This window comes from Primulina tabacum, chromosome 6, assembly GCF_025594145.1.
Source record: "Primulina tabacum isolate GXHZ01 chromosome 6, ASM2559414v2, whole genome shotgun sequence".
NCBI classification, from domain to species: domain Eukaryota; kingdom Viridiplantae; phylum Streptophyta; class Magnoliopsida; order Lamiales; family Gesneriaceae; genus Primulina; species Primulina tabacum.
In genome coordinates, this window is record NC_134555.1 from 22,839,888 (window position 1) to 22,858,469 (window position 18,582).

The 18,582-nt window shown below is 37.3% G+C and overlaps 1 protein-coding gene and 1 long non-coding RNA gene across 2 annotated transcripts; both read right to left on the reverse strand.

Annotated features, from left to right (window-relative positions):
* Positions 1-2,624: 2,624 nt before the first annotated feature.
* On the reverse strand, positions 2,625-3,673 carry LOC142550118 (uncharacterized). The gene is made up of 2 exons (XM_075659354.1): positions 3,115-3,673; positions 2,625-2,656 (listed from the first exon to the last, which is right to left on the reverse strand). Exons 1-2 carry the CDS (start codon positions 3,671-3,673, stop codon positions 2,625-2,627), a joined length of 591 nt encoding a protein of 196 aa, XP_075515469.1.
* Positions 3,674-4,826: 1,153 nt separating this feature from the next.
* LOC142548113 (uncharacterized) lies at positions 4,827-9,679 on the reverse strand. The gene is made up of 3 exons (XR_012820894.1): positions 9,435-9,679; positions 6,311-6,359; positions 4,827-5,593 (listed from the first exon to the last, which is right to left on the reverse strand). It is a non-coding gene; the product is annotated as an uncharacterized LOC142548113 (long non-coding RNA).
* Between the last annotated feature and the right edge of the window lie 8,903 nt (positions 9,680-18,582).

The following is an 18,582-nucleotide window of genomic DNA, read 5'->3' on the forward strand; positions in this document are numbered from 1 at the left end:
TTTCTTCTCTTCCCTTTCTCGATTCTTCCTCTTATTTGGTAAGTTGTGTGTGTATGTATATGTATATATATATTGTGTATTTGGTTATTAAAATAATAACTCAAGCCCATCTGTCCCGATCTGTATTTATTTTGATCTAGTATGTTATTTAACCTCTATATGTATTTTATATCGTTAAATTCTCCTATATTCTAAAATACATATTTCGAACACACCTCTCGAATTTATTTGGCATAAATAATTATTTTAATTTACAACTCACTAATTATTCTAATTATGCCAAATTACCGGATTATTAATTACTGGGCCTTACACTTTCCCACCCCTTAAAACAAATTTCGTCCTCGAAATTTCTGTTTATACACATACATCTTACACACGATACGAAACCAACAATACATTACTAGGAATCAACCAGATATGGATAAGATGATCTCATCTTCTCTTCTGTTTTCCACGTTGATTCTTCTACACCATGCCTCGACCACTGAACACGTACGAGTGGAATAACTTTATTGCGTAAAAATTTATCTTTACGATCCAATATACAAACCGGATACTCAGTATACGATAGAGACGGATCAAGTTCAACCTCATCAGGCTGAATCACATGAGACGGATCGGGCTCATACTTATGCAACATAGAAACATGGAAAACATCATAGATGCCAGAAAAAGACTGGGGCAAATCCAAACGATAAGCGCAAGTCTCAATACGCTCAACAATCTCATAGGGACCAACGAAACGAGGAGATAACTTACCCCTCATGCCAAAACGAACAACACCTCTAAACGGAGAGATCCTCAGAAATACAAAATCTCCAACTTGAAATTCTAAAGGTCGACGATGTCTGTTAGCATAACTAGCTTGACGATCTTGGGCAGCTTTTATTCTTTGACAAATCAACTGGACTCTATCATGCATTTCCTGAACAATCTCAGGTCCAGTCAACTGCTTCTCACCAAATTCATCCCAACAAAGAGGTGATCGACATCGTTTGTCGTACAAAGCTTCAAAAGGAGCCATACCAATAGTCACCTGGAAACTGTTGTTATATGAAAATTCTACTAGTGGTAAAGCTTCCTGCCAACTGTCTTTAAATTCCATGACGACAGCTCGAAGCAGATCCTCGAGTGTCTGGATTGTACGCTCTGTCTGACCATCTGTCTGAGCATGGTACACAGTACTCATCGAAAGTCGTGTACCCATTTCTTTTTGGAAACTAGTCCAAAACTATGATGTGAATCTAGGGTCACGATCTGAGACTATTGCAACTGGAACTCCATGAAGTCTCACAACATTTTCAATATACAGACAAGCCATTTTCTTGTACGAATACGTCCTCTCATACGGAATAAAGTGTGCCGACTTAGATAATCTATCGACAATTACCCAAATGGCATCGAAATGACGAGAAAAACGTGGAAAATGCGTGAAAAAATCCATAGCCACGTGCTCCCAGTTCCACTGAGGAACCTCGAGACTATGCAGTAATCCTCCCGGTCTCATTCGTTCCGCTTTGACTTGCTGACAGATCAGACAATGAGACACAAACTCAGCCACATCCTTTTTCATATTCTTCCACAAAAACTGAGGCCGTAGAATATGATACATTTTCCTTCCTCCTGGGTGGATACTATATCGAGTTCAATGAGCTTCTTTAAGGATGGCTGTACGCAATTCAGGAATATCTGGGACAACCAATCTACCATTCAACCGAAGAGAATCATCTGAGTGAATTGAGAAACCAGATTGGTGTCCTTGAGATACTGACTCATAAGATTTCAGAACTCGATCATCAGTTTTCTGAGCTGATTTTACAATCTGAATCAACTCTGGCTCAATAGAAATCTGAGACACACAAACAGCATTACCTTGGATTTGAAAATCCAACCCAGAAGTGCAAATATCTTCTCTTAACTTAGAAACATGAATCGAGAATAAATTAACATCAACAACCTTACGACTCAATGCATCGGCAATTACATTCACTTTTCCCGGATGATACTGGATCTCACAATCATAATCTTTCAAAAGATCCATCCAACGTCTCTGTCTCATATTCAGGTCTGACTGAGAGAACAGATACTTCAAGCTTTTGTGATCAGAATAAATTACAAATTGCTCCCCAAACAAATAATGCCTCCAAATTTTTGGAGCAAAAACAATAGCAGCCAATTCTAAGTCATGAACAGGATACTTAGACTCATGCGGTTTCAACTGACGAGAATCATAGGCCACAACTTTGCCATGATGCATCAGAACACAGCCTAGACCTCGATTAGACGCGTCGGTACAAACAACAAATCCTCCAGAACCACTCGGAATGGTAAGAACTGGTGCAGAAGTCAATCTCTTCTTCAACTCGACAAAACTTGACTCACATTCATCAGACCAAATGAATCTCTAATTTTTCTGAGTTAGTTGAGTGATAGGTCTAGCAATCTTTGAGAAATTTTTGATAAATATCCGGTAATAACCAGCTAAACCCATGAAACTACGAATCTCTGGCACATTGGTCGGTCGTGTCCAATTCAGAACTGCTTCCACTTTACTTGGATCGACAGAAATACCATGTTGAGATATGACATGGCCCAGAAACACAACTCTATCTAACCAAAACTCACACTTGGATAGCTTTGCGTAAAACTGCTTCTTTTGAAGAATTCGAAAAACTATGCTCAAGTGTTTAACAAGTTCTTCCTCGGACTTGGAATAAACAAGAATATCATCGATGAATACAATCACAAAACAATCAAGATATTTACGAAATACTCGATTCATCAAGTCCATAAACACAGCAGGAGCATTGGTCAAACCAAAAGGCATAACCAAAAATTCAAAGTGTCCGTATCTCGTGCGAAAAGCTGTTTTTGGCACATCTTCTTGTCTAACTCGCCCTTGATGGTACCCAGAACGAAGATCAATCTTAGAATACACCGAAGTACCTTGCAACTGATCAAATAAGTCATCAATCCTAGGGATTGGATATTTATTCTTGACAGTAAACTTATTCAGTTGCACATAATCAATAAACATCCGCATCGTTCCATCTTTCTTCTTGACAAATAGAATCGGTGCACCCCACGGTGAAGAACTCGGACGAATATAACCTTTACTCAATAAATCTTGTAATTGCTCTTTCAGTTCTTTTAGCTCAACAGGAGCTAAACGATATGGTGCTCGAGATATGGGTTCCGTTCCTGACATTAATTTGATACTGAACTCAACTTCTCGTTCTGGTGGAAAACCAGGAATCTCTTTTGGAAACACATCAGGAAACTCACGGACTACAGGAATATCATAAATCCGTCGCTCATCTTGCGATAGATCAACAGCATAAACAAGAAAACCTTCATGATCAGAATCTAACAATTGATTCATCTCAATGGCAGAAACTAGAGGAATCTTGGCTTGAGAACCACGGCCATAGAAATTCCATTTAGGAGAAAAGCTAGGCCTGAAACGAACTATTCCTCGATAACAATCAACAGTGGCACGATTTGCAGTCAAAACATCCATACCAACGATACAATCAAAGTCATGCATAGGTAGGACTATGAGATTCAGATATAGAACATTTTCCTCATGTAACAAAACCGCATTGAACAACACATTATCAGTGATAATCATTTTGCCCATCGGAGTAGCAACAGATAGATTGGAATTCATACTAGTGGCATGAAGATCATGCGAAACAACGAATGCATGAGAAACAAAAGAATGAGATGCTCAGGTATCAAATAACACTCGTGCTATAAAACCACGTAGAGTACAGTTACTAGAAATGATACTACCTGGAGCTTCCAGAGCCTCATCCTCAATCAAGGCAAATACATGAACAGATTAATGATTTTGTCGACCACCTTGCCCTCTGCTCTGATACGAAGGGCGACTAGGCTGATGGGAAGAATGGGACGCAGCTGGAATTCTATTACTTTGAGCTCCACTACCTGCATGGGCTGATTTCCCCGTCTTACTAGGACAAACTCTAGAAAAAAGACCCGGCCGACCACAATTATTACAAACCCCTCTAACTCCAACACACTTATTACTGGAATGCTTGCCTCCACAGTAATCACAATAAGGTCCACTATAACGGTATCCCCCACGGTTCCCTGAACTCCCTGGACTCGAAGAACTAGAACCAGGCTTCTTAAATTGTTTCCCACGTGGACGAAGAGATGCAGAACCATATTGATTGAACTGTTGTCTTCCCGAATGATGATGTTGGGTAGGAGCTCGATTGCCACTCCTCTTAAGACTAGCTTCAGCCCTTTTTGCTATTTCCACCACTTCAAGGTAATTCAGTGGCTTACCGGTAGAAACAAAAGGGTGCAGATGATCGTTCAATCTTTCAATGAAACTTTCGACTACAGCAACCTGACTCGCAGCAACATGAGGAGCATATCTCAGCATAGCATAAAAAGAATCTGCATACTCCGCAACTGACATATCGCCTTGTTTCAGGTTATGAAACTCAGAACTGTAGAATGATGGAGGACAATAACTCTCCTTAAACTTCAGCTTGAATATATCCCACGATGGAACATCCCTCTGAGCATCTAAAGTCATCAATGTAGTAGACCACCAAATTTTTGCACAATCTTTCAACTGAATGCACAGCTAATCTCAATCGACACTCTAGAGGATACTCAATCAAATCAAACAATTCCTCAATCTAAGAAATCCACAATTCTGCTTTCTCATCTCCCGTCAGAACCACTGAATCGAGGTGGATGCATAGAATTGAAACGCGCAACTAATTCATCCATCCTAAGCTGGTCTAGATGATCAGCAGCTTGTTCAACAAAAGTATCATCAACAACATGGACACGGGGTCTACCACGTCCACAACCTCGACCTCGAGCTAAAGGAATCTCATCAACAGGAATTTCTCCACCTCCCTCCATTCTATATGATAAAACACCAAAACAATTAGAATGGAAGCAAACAAATCATATAATTACATAAACATGCTGTCAAGTAGCATACACAGACGCAACAACCATTTAAGTGCCAAGACTCGAGTGTCCTAGACTATAGTTCGAGCATATCCCAGTTTACGCTCTGATACCAAGATGTGAGGCCCATTTACTCTAATGACAAGTAATGATCAAACAATAATGGTTAGACTTAAAACTGCAGCGGAAAAATGTTTAAAATACTTTAAAACGGACCTCAGGGCCTAGAAAAATTTCGGCATGACCTCCCCGTAAATAGGACATCCCGAAAAACTCAAGCAGCAATTTATATCAAAATATACTCCCACTAGAGTCATTAAAACAAAACCAAAATTAAACAACCTATAGCCGCAGTGGCCAGGACTAAATAGAAATTAAAACTTACCAAATACTCATCAGATCATAAACATCACAGAGTCGACTAAGAACATCACAAAACAACCAAATACTACTACAGATACACGGGGCATCTTCCCGGCAAATAACTACAATACAAGACTGAAACAAACCCAAGACATACATATAAACTAACTGGGAGACTCCACTGAACAAAAACAAACAATCCAACCTCAATCCCGAGCTCCACTGGCGGAACCACGGCCTGATGCTGCAAAACGACTCGGGAGATCTACCATGGTGCCCAAAAGCAACCACAGCAGCCCCCCCAGTAAACAACTGAGGTTAGGATTCTGGTATGAAACAGTCCAACAATAACAACAATAACATAAATCATGCATAATCATATAATGAAATGTGATATGCAATGCATGAAAGGCTCAAGAATAACCGGGATAACAGGAGCCAACAAAAGTACGATAGCAACTGGAATAATGCTCGAGCAACAGCACAGGGGAGCTACATCGTCATGCAGCTAAACCGCCCTGCCAAGTATGCGAGGTATGTCAAGCTGCGTTGAATAACACCCCTGACTCGGCCTCCATACAGCTGATATGCTATAACAGGATGGCACAACTAAACGAACTAGATGACACAATCACATCGCTCACCTCAAAAGGCGCACTAACCACGGGATTGTTCAATCACATCTACGGTCTCATGTGTATAGGTCTATCAGCCACACTATGATCCCGGGATAAACAAGAGTGCCAGATAACAACGGATATCAACAATGAGCTAACAAGAACGATAGGCTCAACATGAATGTGATAACTGTATGCCCGATGCTAGATGCCAATAATATGACATAATAATAAACATAGATCACAACGAAGGCATTTAACAATTTACAAAAATCAACAAGTCATAAACACGATCCATGTAACACAGATTGACAATTAAACATAATTTATGTTTTACCGTCGTATGTTACCGAGCTGTAACATACCTATACCAACTTGAAACTCAAATATCAACTTCTCTTCAAGATTCTCGGCCTAAACAAAACCACAATAAGCCGATCTTGAAAACTACATTCCATACTAATGTCCGATTTGGCACAAAAGAACATAAAATTCGTATCTCGCTCAATATTAACTCAAATCAATATCCACCAATTGGAAATGAAAGATAACTCAATTATCTAAGTTTCTTTAGTTGAAACCATCTTCAGAATCTCAGTATATTATTCTCAGAGTTTTCAAGAACACACTACCACTCAACAGATTTTCGGACAGAATCTCGTACTGAGCAGTTTCGGAAAAATGAGTATAACTTGCTCAATTCTTAATGAAATTTAACGAATCTTATATCATTATGAAGACAACACATAGCTCTACAACTCTTATTGGAATCACAAGTCAAGAATCCGAGCACATAATTGACAAAAACTTGAATTACAGTATGTGTCCCGCACAGCACCCTTGCAGAATTTGATTTGAAATATTTTGTTAGAAAAATCATATCAAATCCGTTTCTAAACGAAAACCCATTCTTCTAGTGGCTATGAACAGCTAACATAAAGCACTACAAAGTTTATTCAGGTCATTTCTACAAATTCAAGTTGTAAAACTCGAAGCAACACAAAACTCTCACCCTAAAACCGGAAGAATTCGCGACAGAAACAGAGCACCGGAACAGCAGCTTTGATCTACCCAAATCCTTGCTCAAACTTCGCGATTTCTTTCTTGAAATCAAAGCCTAGGATGTTAGGAAGACACCCCTTCAGACCGATTGAGATTTCGACGCCGGACGGAGGAGATATCGCGATTTTCCCGCAGCTGCTCCAAGGGTTGCGAAAATTTGGGTTTGGGGAAGTTTCTTTCTTCTCTTCCCTTTTTCGATTCTTCCTCTTATTTGGTAAGTTGTGTGTGTATGTATATGTATATATATATTGTGTATTTGGTTATTAAAATAATAACTCAAACCCATCTATCCCGGTCGTATTTATTTTGATCTATTGTGTTATTTAAACTCTATATGTATTTTATATCGTTAAATTCTCCTATATTCTAAAATACATATTTCGAACACACCTCTCGAATTTATTTGGCATAAATAATTATTTTAATTTACAACTCAATAATTATTCTAATTATGCCAAATTACCGGATAATTAATTACTGTACCTTACATTTCTCCACCCCTTAAAACAAATTTCATCCTCGAAATTTCTGTTTATACACAAACATCTTACACACGATACGAAACCAACAATACATTGCTAGGAATTAACCAGATATGGATAAGATGATCTCATCTTCTCTTCTGTTTTCCACGTTGATTCTTCTACACCATGCCTCGACCACTGAACACGTACGAGTGGAATAACTTTATTGCGTAAAACTTTATCTTTACGATCCAATATACAAACAGGATACTCAGTATACGATAGAGACGGATCAAGTTCAACCTCATCAGGCTGAATCACATGAGACGGATCGGGCTCATACTTATGCAACATAGAAACATGGAAAACATCATAGATGCCAGAAAAAGACTGGGGCAAATCCAAACGATAAGCGCAAGTCCCAATACGCTCAACAATCTCATAGGGACCAACGAAACGAGGTGACAACTTACCCCTCATGCCAAAACGAACAACACCTCTAAACGGACAGATCCTCAGAAATACAAAATCTCCAACTTGAAATTCTAAAGGTCGACGACGTCTGTTAGCATAACTAGCTTGACAATTTTTGGCAGCTTTTATTCTCTGACGAATCAACTGGACTCTATCATGCATTTCCTGAACAATCTCAGGTCCAGTCAACTGTTTCTCACCAAATTCATCCCAACAAAGAGGTGATCGACATCGTCTGCCGTACAAAGCTTCAAAAGGAGCCATACCAATAGTCACTTGGAAAGTGTTGTTATATGAAAATTCTACTAGTGGTAAAGCTTCCTGCCAACTGTCTTTAAATTCCATGACGACAGCTCTAAGCAGATCCTCGAGTGTCTGGATTGTACGCTCTGTCTGACCATCTGTCTGAGCATAGTACGCAGTACTCATCGAAAGTCGTGTACCCATTTCTTTTTGGAAACTAGTCCAAAACTTTGATGTGAATCTAGGGTCACGATCTGAGACTATTGCAACTGGAACTCCTTGAAGTCTCACAACATTTTCAATATACAGACGAGCCATTTTCTTGTACGAATACGTCCTCTCATACGGAATAAAGTGTGCCGACTTAGATAATCTATCGACAATCACCCAAATGGCATCGAAATGACGAGAAGTACGTGGAAAATGCGTGACAAAATCCATAGCCACGTGCTCCCAGTTCCACTGAGGAACCTCGAGACTATGCAGTAATCCTCCCGGTCTCATTCGTTCCGGTTTGACTTGCTGACAGATCAGACAACGAGACACAAACTCAGCCACATCCTTTTTCATATTCTTCCACAAAAACTGAGGCCGTAGAATATGATACATTTTCCTTCCTCCTGGGTGGATATTATATCGAGTTCAATGAGCTTCTTTAAGGATGGCTGTACGCAATTCAGGAATATCTGGGACAACCAATCTACCATTCAACCGAAGAGAATCATCTGAGTGAATTGAGAAACCAGATTGGTGTCCTTGAGATACTGTCTCATAAGATTTCAGAACTCGATCATCAGTTTTCTGAGCTGATTTTACAATCTGAATCAACTCTGGCTCAATAGAAATCTAAGACACACAAACAGCATTACCTTGGATTTGAAAATCCAACCCAGAAGTGCAAATATCTTCTCTTAACTTAGAAACATGAATCGAGAATAAATTAACATCAACAACCTTACGACTCAAAGCATCAGCAATTACATTCACTTTTCCCGGATGATACTGGATCTCACAATCATAATCTTTCAAAAGATCCATCCAACGTCTCTGTCTCATATTCAGGTCTGATTGAGAGAACAGATACTTCAAGCTTTTGTGATCAGAATAAATTACAAATTGCTCCCCAAACAAATAATTCCTCAAGTTGTAAATCCTTGCTTAAGATGCTCCCCAATCAAATAATTACTTATTGAGGTCATTTCTACAAATTCAAGTTGTAAAAATCGCAGCAACACAAAACTCTCACCCTAAAACCAGAAGAATTCGCGCAGAAACAGAGCACCAGAACAGCAGCTTCGATCTACCTAAATCCTTGCTCAAACTTCGCGATTTCTATCTTGAATCGAAGCCTAGGATGTTAGAAAGACACCCATTTAGACCGATCGAGATTTCGACGCCCGACGGAGGAGATATCGCGATTTTCCCGCAGCTGCTCCAAGGGTTGCGAAAATTTGGGTTTGGAGAAGTTTCTTTCTTCTCTTCCCTTTCTCGATTCTTCCTCTCTTATTTGGTAAGTTGTGTGTGTATGTATATGTATATATATATTTTGTATTTGGTTACTAAAATAGTAACTCACGCCCATCTATCCCGGTCTGTATTTATTTTGATCTAGTGTGTTATTTCAACTCTATATGTATTTTATATAGTTAAATTCTCCGATATTCTAAAATACATATTTCTAATACACTTCTCGAATTTATTTGGCATAAATAATTATTTTAATTTACAACTCAATAATTATTCTAATTATGCCAAATTACCGGATAATTAATTACATGGCCTTACAAAAATTTCATAATCAACAAGAAAAAGAAAAGGCCTCTATAATTCCATTCAAGATTCCCACTCAGAAATATTCTGAGATTTATTCAAAAGAAAAAATGATTGAAGTTTATATTGAAGAGATGAAAAAAGATCTTTTTCAGAATATTGGATGTTCCGATTCAAAATCTGATCAATCTATGGCATCCGAAACCAGTGATAATCAATTTATTCATTTAATGAAGATGCATGATGCATAGGATCAAGAGGATGATAATCCTCAATTATCTCAAATAGATGACATTTTGAAAATTTGAAGAAATCCCTAAAAGATAATATCAAAGATGATTAAAGTCGTTAGAAGTGGAATCTCACTATTCAGAGTTGGTGGAATACCACATCATGGTATATGATGACAAAAAGTGGGTGGTATATCACTATAGACATTTTGAATTTTGTAATCATGTTACTGTTTGCTTTAATAAAGCATTTTACTATATTTTGAGATTGAATCCGGGGTTTGATTTTCGGCTCTTCTATCTATTTATAGGTTATTTCTGTGTTCTTAGAAGAACACGGTTGAGTTTGCTCCCCTCTATTCTCTCTTGTGAAAAACCCTTATGAAGTTTATCAATAAAAGCTTGAAGTTCTGATAACAACTTTGTAAGTTCTTATTGTTTTTATTTTCTGTTTCTTTTATACTGTTTTAAATTTTTATATTTCATAAGATTAGCCTGAATAACAGGCTAAAATATTCGTGCTAAATTATTACCTAACTATGACATGATCTATATTTATTTGTAACTTGGAATCAGATTGAGATAATAAAAGATTTATTTAAATTTTTTGAATTTAATGTAATATAAGAGTCTTTGGTTAGAACAAAAAGTAAAAAGATGAACCAGATAATAGTAAACACAAGGTTCGAGTTTAACCAGGAAAAATAAATTCATGTTGTAGCCCGTCAGCCTGCTTAGCAAAGAAATGGCGTTTGAGGCGTTTATGGGTGATTTTTTATGAATTTATGATTCTATGGGATCTCGGTAAAATCCTTTGCTGTTTAATTTCTTTGGAATATCTTTTATAAATCCTTCTATATTTTGTAAAAGTTCAAAATAAGAATCTTATATTCATTATTATTCGGGAATTTAAATTCTTCATTTTCTTAGCTCGGTATGAGTTGAAGATAGTATATAGGCTGGAAACCAATAATCTCCATATGTGCGAAAGCCACTAAGGAAAAATTTGGTAAAACAACGCCACGTATGATGATTCCAAGCCTCAGATGGTATCTGCTACTGCTTAAATAATAATTCACCCAAGTGTAGGTTGTCTGCAAGTAATATATATTTCGTAAGTACGAGATCGATCCTCAGAGAGGTTATTTTGAGTTTAAATTTATTAATTTATAGATTACCAAATGCAAGACTGAAGTTTACAAATTATAAATTTTTTCAAGGCTTGAGGATTTATTCTCGATTTATGTAATATTGTTTAACTAAAAGTAAAACAAAAGAAACCACCATAAATAATGGTTCCAAGAAAATTAAACACACACATAATATAATATAGTTCCCACTATAGAAAATACCGAATTAACCGATATTTTATATATGGTACCTATGATTATAATTATAACTATATAAATAAATAATTGCATAAAGTAAATGTTAAATTAAATCATTATATTTCATTTAGAACAACCGGCAGAGCCACGCTATTGCCTAAATGAAATATATTGATTTAATAAGTTAGTTGCGGTAAAGTAAAAGTTAGTTGCGATAAAGTAAATGTTAGTTGCGGAAAAGTAAAAGTTAGTTGCGAGAAAGTAAAAGTTAGATGCGAAAAATAAAAGTTAGTTGCGATAAAGTAAATGTTAGATTGTTAGATGTTAGTATTAAATCATAATATTTCATTTAGAACAACCGGCAGAGCCACGCTATCGTCTAAATGAAATATTATGATATTATTATATAAATATATATATCTATATATATATAATAATAAGTGATGAAAATATTTATTGCATCAAAATTAAACAACAAATCAAGATAACCACTTTAATGGTATAAAGGATATGATGTAAATTGATAACAACAAATAATTCATTTTTATACCTACAATAAAAATAAGTTAGCTAAATGAAAAGAAATAAAAAAGAATATACAAAATATAAACAATCTTACTTCACCAAGAATGCATACTCTTCACCCTGACATAATAGATTTAGCTTGCCATAAGCTTACTTTTGATCAACACTAAAATATCACTCATAGTTGAGAACATGAAAGAAAATATATTGGAACTTAGAACTTTGATACACACTCACACTTTATTTTACAATGAGATAGAATGATTCTCAAGCTAGCACAAGGCCTCTATTTATAGGCCAAATGAGAGAAAGGGTCAAAATTTTTATTAATGCCATGTAGTTGCAATAATATTCTTTGTCTCCTCCAAGTTCAATTCCATGTCCCTTCTTTCAATGCTTTGTTTAACAACTTTAATCACCGAATTTGACTCTGCTCAAAACGTCAAACATGTGGGGAATTGTCTGTAGATGAATTTGGCCACTTGGTTCACCTCATTTGGTTAAATATTGTAATAGTTATAATTTTTTTACTATATGCTTGTCATAGTAAAAGTAAATTTGTCCTCCTTTTGATATTTGCAAAATTTGATCATCTTAATGAACTTTTTATGCAACCATGTCTTCTGCAAAGTTGTAGATAATTTCTCAAGGATTCCAAATATGTTTGAGTCACCTCCATTTGAATTTTATAGCTTGAGTTATCATTATTTTACCAACATGTAGAAAACCTGAAAATAAAACATATTTAGTAAGACAATTAAATATAAACAAACAATATAAAATAACATAATTTTATAATTTTAATGAAACTTAAATTTTAAAATACAAGTTTTAACATATAATAAATTATTAATTTTAAGTTTCATCACACCCCACACTATTTATTACTAGTCCCTTAGTAATAAACTTTATCGGAAAATCACAACCTAGATTCTTTATTTCTTTTATATATTCAAATACAAACATATTTATTAAAAACAAAATCATATACCGATTTATATATATATATATATATATATATATTCGTTCAATATAATAATATATAATTAAATGTGTTTTTATTATTATTCTTATTTTCACATAATATATAAAGTAACAATATATATACAAGATGGAGCCAACCCTTGAGGAGTTGGTGAATATGCTTGTTACGTTTGAATCAACCATCAAGAACGAGAAGTTGGTTCTTTATGTGGGTTCTTCATCTGGTACGAAGATTGATCCACATGGGAAGGGAAAGAAGCGTTCTTTCCAACGTCCCAAGAAGAACGTGCCCTTGATGAGGCAATCTCCGAATCCCGTTGAGGCAACCACACCAGTTAAGGCTGACAAGACTGCTGATGTATGTAATCACTGCAAGAAGCCTGGACATTGGAGGCGTAACTGCAGGGAATATCTTGCCCAGAAAAGTTCTGGAAACGGTATGTTCTAAATTGAAGTAAACATTTCAATTAACTCTACTTCTTTGGTATTAGATACCGGTTGTGGCTCACATCTCTGTAATGATTTACAGGTGATGGGAAGAAGTAGAAAGCTTAGGGAAGGTGTGACCTTCTTGAGGATGCGCAATGGAGCAAGAGTTGCTGCCAAGGCTGTTGAAGATGTTTACTTATTGTTGAACAATAGTTTTAAGTTAATTTTATGAGATGTTTTGTTTGTACCTAATTTTGTGAAAAACATTGTTTCCATTTTTATGTTGATAAAGATGGATATTCTTGTTTATTTAGCAAAGGTGTTTGCAACATTTACAAGAATGAATGTTTAATTGGTACTGGAGAACTTGAAAACGATCTCTACAACTTAAAATTGAAAGATATTCCACTAAATGTCCATTCAAAGGCAGACACCATATGAGATATGGATGGGTAAGCCTCCCAAATATTCTTGTCTTAGAATATGGGGGTGCCCTACTTATGTGAAGCAGATAGTGGGAGATAAATTGGATAGTCGATCCATTTTATTCTACTTTGTGGGATATCCAAAGAATTCGGTTGGATACTACTTCTATCATTCCAAAGAAACAAAGGTGTTTGTTTCAAGGAATGCAACCTTTTTGGAAAAGAAATTTCTATTGGATAGAAAATGGTGAGATGATAGAACTCGAAGAGGTTCGAGAGACACCCACAATTATAGAACCCACACTAGAGGAGCCAAGAGAGGAGATACAAGCTCCTAGAAGATCCGAGAGAGTCTCGAGACCACCTATGAGGTATGGTCTGCTTCTTGAAGAGGGCCATGATGAGCCTAACCTTGAATGTGATCCAAGGACCTTCAAGGAAGCGTTATCTGATGCCGATTCATCCAAATGGCTTGAAGCTATGGAATCTGAGATGAATTCAATGCATTCGAACCAAGTGTGGAATCTCGTGGATCCACCATGAGGGAATTGTTCCCATAGGGTGTAAATGGATTTACAAGATGAAACTTGGGGCGGATGGGAAGGTATTGACCTTCAAGGCGCGATAGGTGGCAAAAGGAAAAACTCAAAGACAAGGAGTTGACTTTGAGGAAACCTTTTCTCAAGTTGCAATGTTCAAGTCCATAAGGATTTTGCTAGCCATAGCTGCATGGTATGACTATGAGATATGGCAGATGGATGTTAAGACAGCCTTTCTTAATGGGGATATTAAGGAAGAGATTTACATGTCTCAACCCGAAGGGTTCACATCTATCGGAAGTGAGCATATGGTATGCAAACTTCAAAGATCTATTTATGGTCTAAAGCAGGCGTCTAGGAGTTGGAACCTCAGATTCGATAGTACAATCAAAGAGTTTGGTTTTGCTAAGAATCCTGAGGAACCCTGTGTGTATAAGAAGGTCAGTGGGAGTGTTGTGACATTCCTGGTGTTTTATGTTTTTGACAATCTAATAATTGGGAATGATGTAGGAATGTTGCAATCAACTAAAATATGGTTAGCAAGTAAGTCCTCGATACAGGACTTGGGTGAAGCATCTTTTGTATTGGGAATACAGATCTATAGAGATAGATCAAGAAGATTGCTTGGTCTCACCCAGTCCACATACATTGATACCATCGTGAAGCGGTTCTCGATGGATGAGTCCAAGAGAGGACATCTACCAATGTGTCATGGTTTGTCCCTATCCAAGTCTGTCTCCCTAGCCTAATTCAGAAATAGCGGCGATGACAAGCATTCCTTATGCATCTATGATTGGTAGCATCATGTATGGGATGATATCTGCACGTCCTGACGTGGCTTTTGCACTATGTGTAGTGAGTAGATATCAATCGAACCCTGGTCTTCCACACTTGAAAGCTGTGAAAGGCATCCTCAAGTATTTGAGAAGGACCAATAAATTGTTCTTGGTCTATGGGGTGGAGAACTGAAATTGGAAGGCTATACCGACTCTAGCTTCCAAAGCGATATCGATGACTCGAAGTCAACCTCTGGGTTCGTATTCATGCTCAATGGTGTTGCTGTCTCTTGGAAGAGTTCTAAGCAAGACAGTACTGCGGATTCAACCACTGAGGCCGAATACATTGCTGCATCAGATGCAGCAAAGGAGGCTGTTTGGATAAGGAATTTCGTCCAAGAGTTGGACGTCATTCCTAATAGAGTTGCTCCTGTCCTGGTGTTGTGTGACAACACGGGAGCTATAGCTCAAGCAAAGGAGCCAATGTCTCATCAGAAATCCAAACATGTATTGAGAAAGTACCACATCCTTCGAGAGATTGTGGAAAGATGAGAAGTGTCGATCGACAAAGTCGGCTCCGCAGATAATGTTGCTGATCCACTAGCTAAGCCTTTACCTGGACCATTATTCATGAAGCATCGCGAATCGATGGGTTTGAAGCATATGGGTAGTTGGCTCTAGTGCAAGTGGGAGATTGTTAGAGTAGGTGCCCGTCGAGCCAAGTGTTGGCCGAGTGTTCACAATAAAACTCTATGTATAAACAGTATTTATTTTAATAATATTTGAATTTATCAATTTTGGCACTTCTTTATCTGTATACCCATGCTACTTGCATAGATAAAGCCATTGAATATACAAAAAGTAGAAAGAATATGAGATGCTCATATGATGAGTATCATGAAACTCATATTTGTAATATTGTATATTCTAAACGGTTCCTAGTCGATTCAGCCGCCACTAAGAAGGATATAGGCCGCTCGAGTTCGAGACTAATATCTGCGATGTGAGTACCATGTTTCATTGGTAGGGGACATTGTGATGTCCGATCATGCAGATAGGTGCTCCTTGTAGAGTGCACTGAACAACCCTCCATAAAAGGACTTTCCAAGTGGTTCTCACTTATCGAGTGGAAAAGTCCTAGTTTATGGTTGTACACCATTAGTCCTTATGACCCGAGACAACATTGAGACTCTATGTGCTAGCATTACATTTGACTTGTTTACCGACTCTCAAGGGATCATCAGGTGGCAAGGTTGGGTGTTTTGTCGAAACATATAGGAGTCGATGCATTGTTGTCGGGGATTCACCGCTTACCTTCGGGTATGGATATCCTATGTGCATGTAGTATGAAATCTCTGATCAGAGTATGGTGGTAATTATGAAAGGGGTTTCATAGATTACACCATCGATGCAACTACAACATGACACATAGTATCGCTTCATTGACAACTCTCGATATACCAATGGTTGTCGAATCGGTCGGTATATATGAGTTGAAGGGACCGTACTGTACGCTAACCATAATTGAATGGTTCTTGCAGACACTATCATTTGATACCTAGGGAATCATGTAAGCGATGCTGCTAGACGTTTAACATGATTGGTTGGGTAATATCAGACTTGAGTTCTGACATTCTTGTTATCAAGGAGTTGATAAGTAAGAATGGAGCAATTGAGGTATGCTCGTATAAGGACATGTTTAGTCCGAATCACATGGAGAAGTGAACCCACGGCTAGTTGTATCAATGAACCATTGAGGGCCACACAAGTGCTAGCTTTCTAGATCCCGTTGAGAAGTTATATTAGTTCAATGTGTTGAACGGCTTATAAAGGAGTTTATAAGCGTAAATAAAATAGAAGTATGACTTCTACAAGGAGAATGTAACTTTTAATTTGAGGAAGTGTTCCTAAATTAAAAGTTGGCCAAACGAGTAATGTATTTGAAAATTGTGATTTTCGTGAACATTATTATGGACTAAATTAAATTAATTCAAGTGTTGAATTAATTAAACACTAGTGGACCTAGTAGAGTCCAAATAATTAAATTGATTTAAGTGTTGGATTAATTAAACAACATTGGACCTTGTAGAGCCCAATTAAAAATAATTTTTAAATTAGTGGGCTTGAGTAAAATCAAGTAAAGTTTTAAATGGACTCAAATGTGTTTGAGACATTAAATAAAGTCTATGGGCTTTGTAATTGTTACAAGCATAAATAGAATGTGCATGGGGAGGTGAAGAGTTGGGAGACAACATTTTCAATATCCAAGGCATGGCATGCAACTTTTTGACTCAACTTTTTTCACAACCAAGAAAAATACTCCTCCTTCTCTCCTAACCTCACCATGAACGAAATTTGCATGATATTCTCTCCCTTTTTTGCTTCTTCAATTGTTGAGGAAACAATACACTTCTCAAAGAAAAATGCTCTAATTTTTCTAGTGCAAAATTAGAGTGGTTCTAGCTAGTTGGTGGTGGGCTTAATATTTGAGCAAGGTGGGCTCAAAGGGAAGCTTGAAGATTATCTTGCCATTCAAGAGCTAAGGTGTTTACACCTTATTTGGAGCCATCATCAATCTTTTAAGATTGATAGGTACATTTCTATAAACACCCTATGTATGATATTTTGGTGTTTTTGTATATGCTACATGCTAGTACTAGTGGTGCTCGAATTTTCTTGTAAAAATCGAAAATTTTGAGCTTCCGTTGCGCATTCGGGCACCCTAAAATCGATCCCTTTCATAGTGAACAGAATAGAACTTCGGTTACAGAAATATAATGTGCAGACAGATTTGTTAGTGCTACCATTGCTGGATTTTGACATTATTCTGGGTATGGACTGGCTTTTGTTGAACCAAGTTGTCATAGACTTTCGACATAGGTCAGTGTCTTTTCGACAGCCCAGTGGGGAGCCGTTTGTTTTTTAGGCAGGAAGACATCAGTAGATGCCTCACATCATTTCCTGCAAGTATGCGAGGAAGCTTATGAAGAGAGGCTGTAGGCGTTTTTGGCCAGTATCGTATCAGTGATTGAACCAGCCAATCAGAGGGCAGAGGACGATGTTGTGATCAGATAGTTCTCCAGTTTTTTTTCGAAGATGTTTCAGGCATTCCACCAGACAGGGAGATGGACTTTTCTATTGAGCTCATGCCTGGTACAATGCTAATTTCTAAGGCACCCTAATGTCTTGCACCAGCCGAGATGAAAGAACTGAAAGATCAGATACATGATTTGCTAGATAAGGGATTCATTCGCCCTATATTTTCTTCATGGGGCGTGCTGGTATTATTTTTTAAAAAGAAGGATGGTAGCATGAGGCTTTGCATTGACTATTGAGAGCATAACAGGATCACAGTCAAGAACAAGTATCCGATGCCAAGGATCGAGGA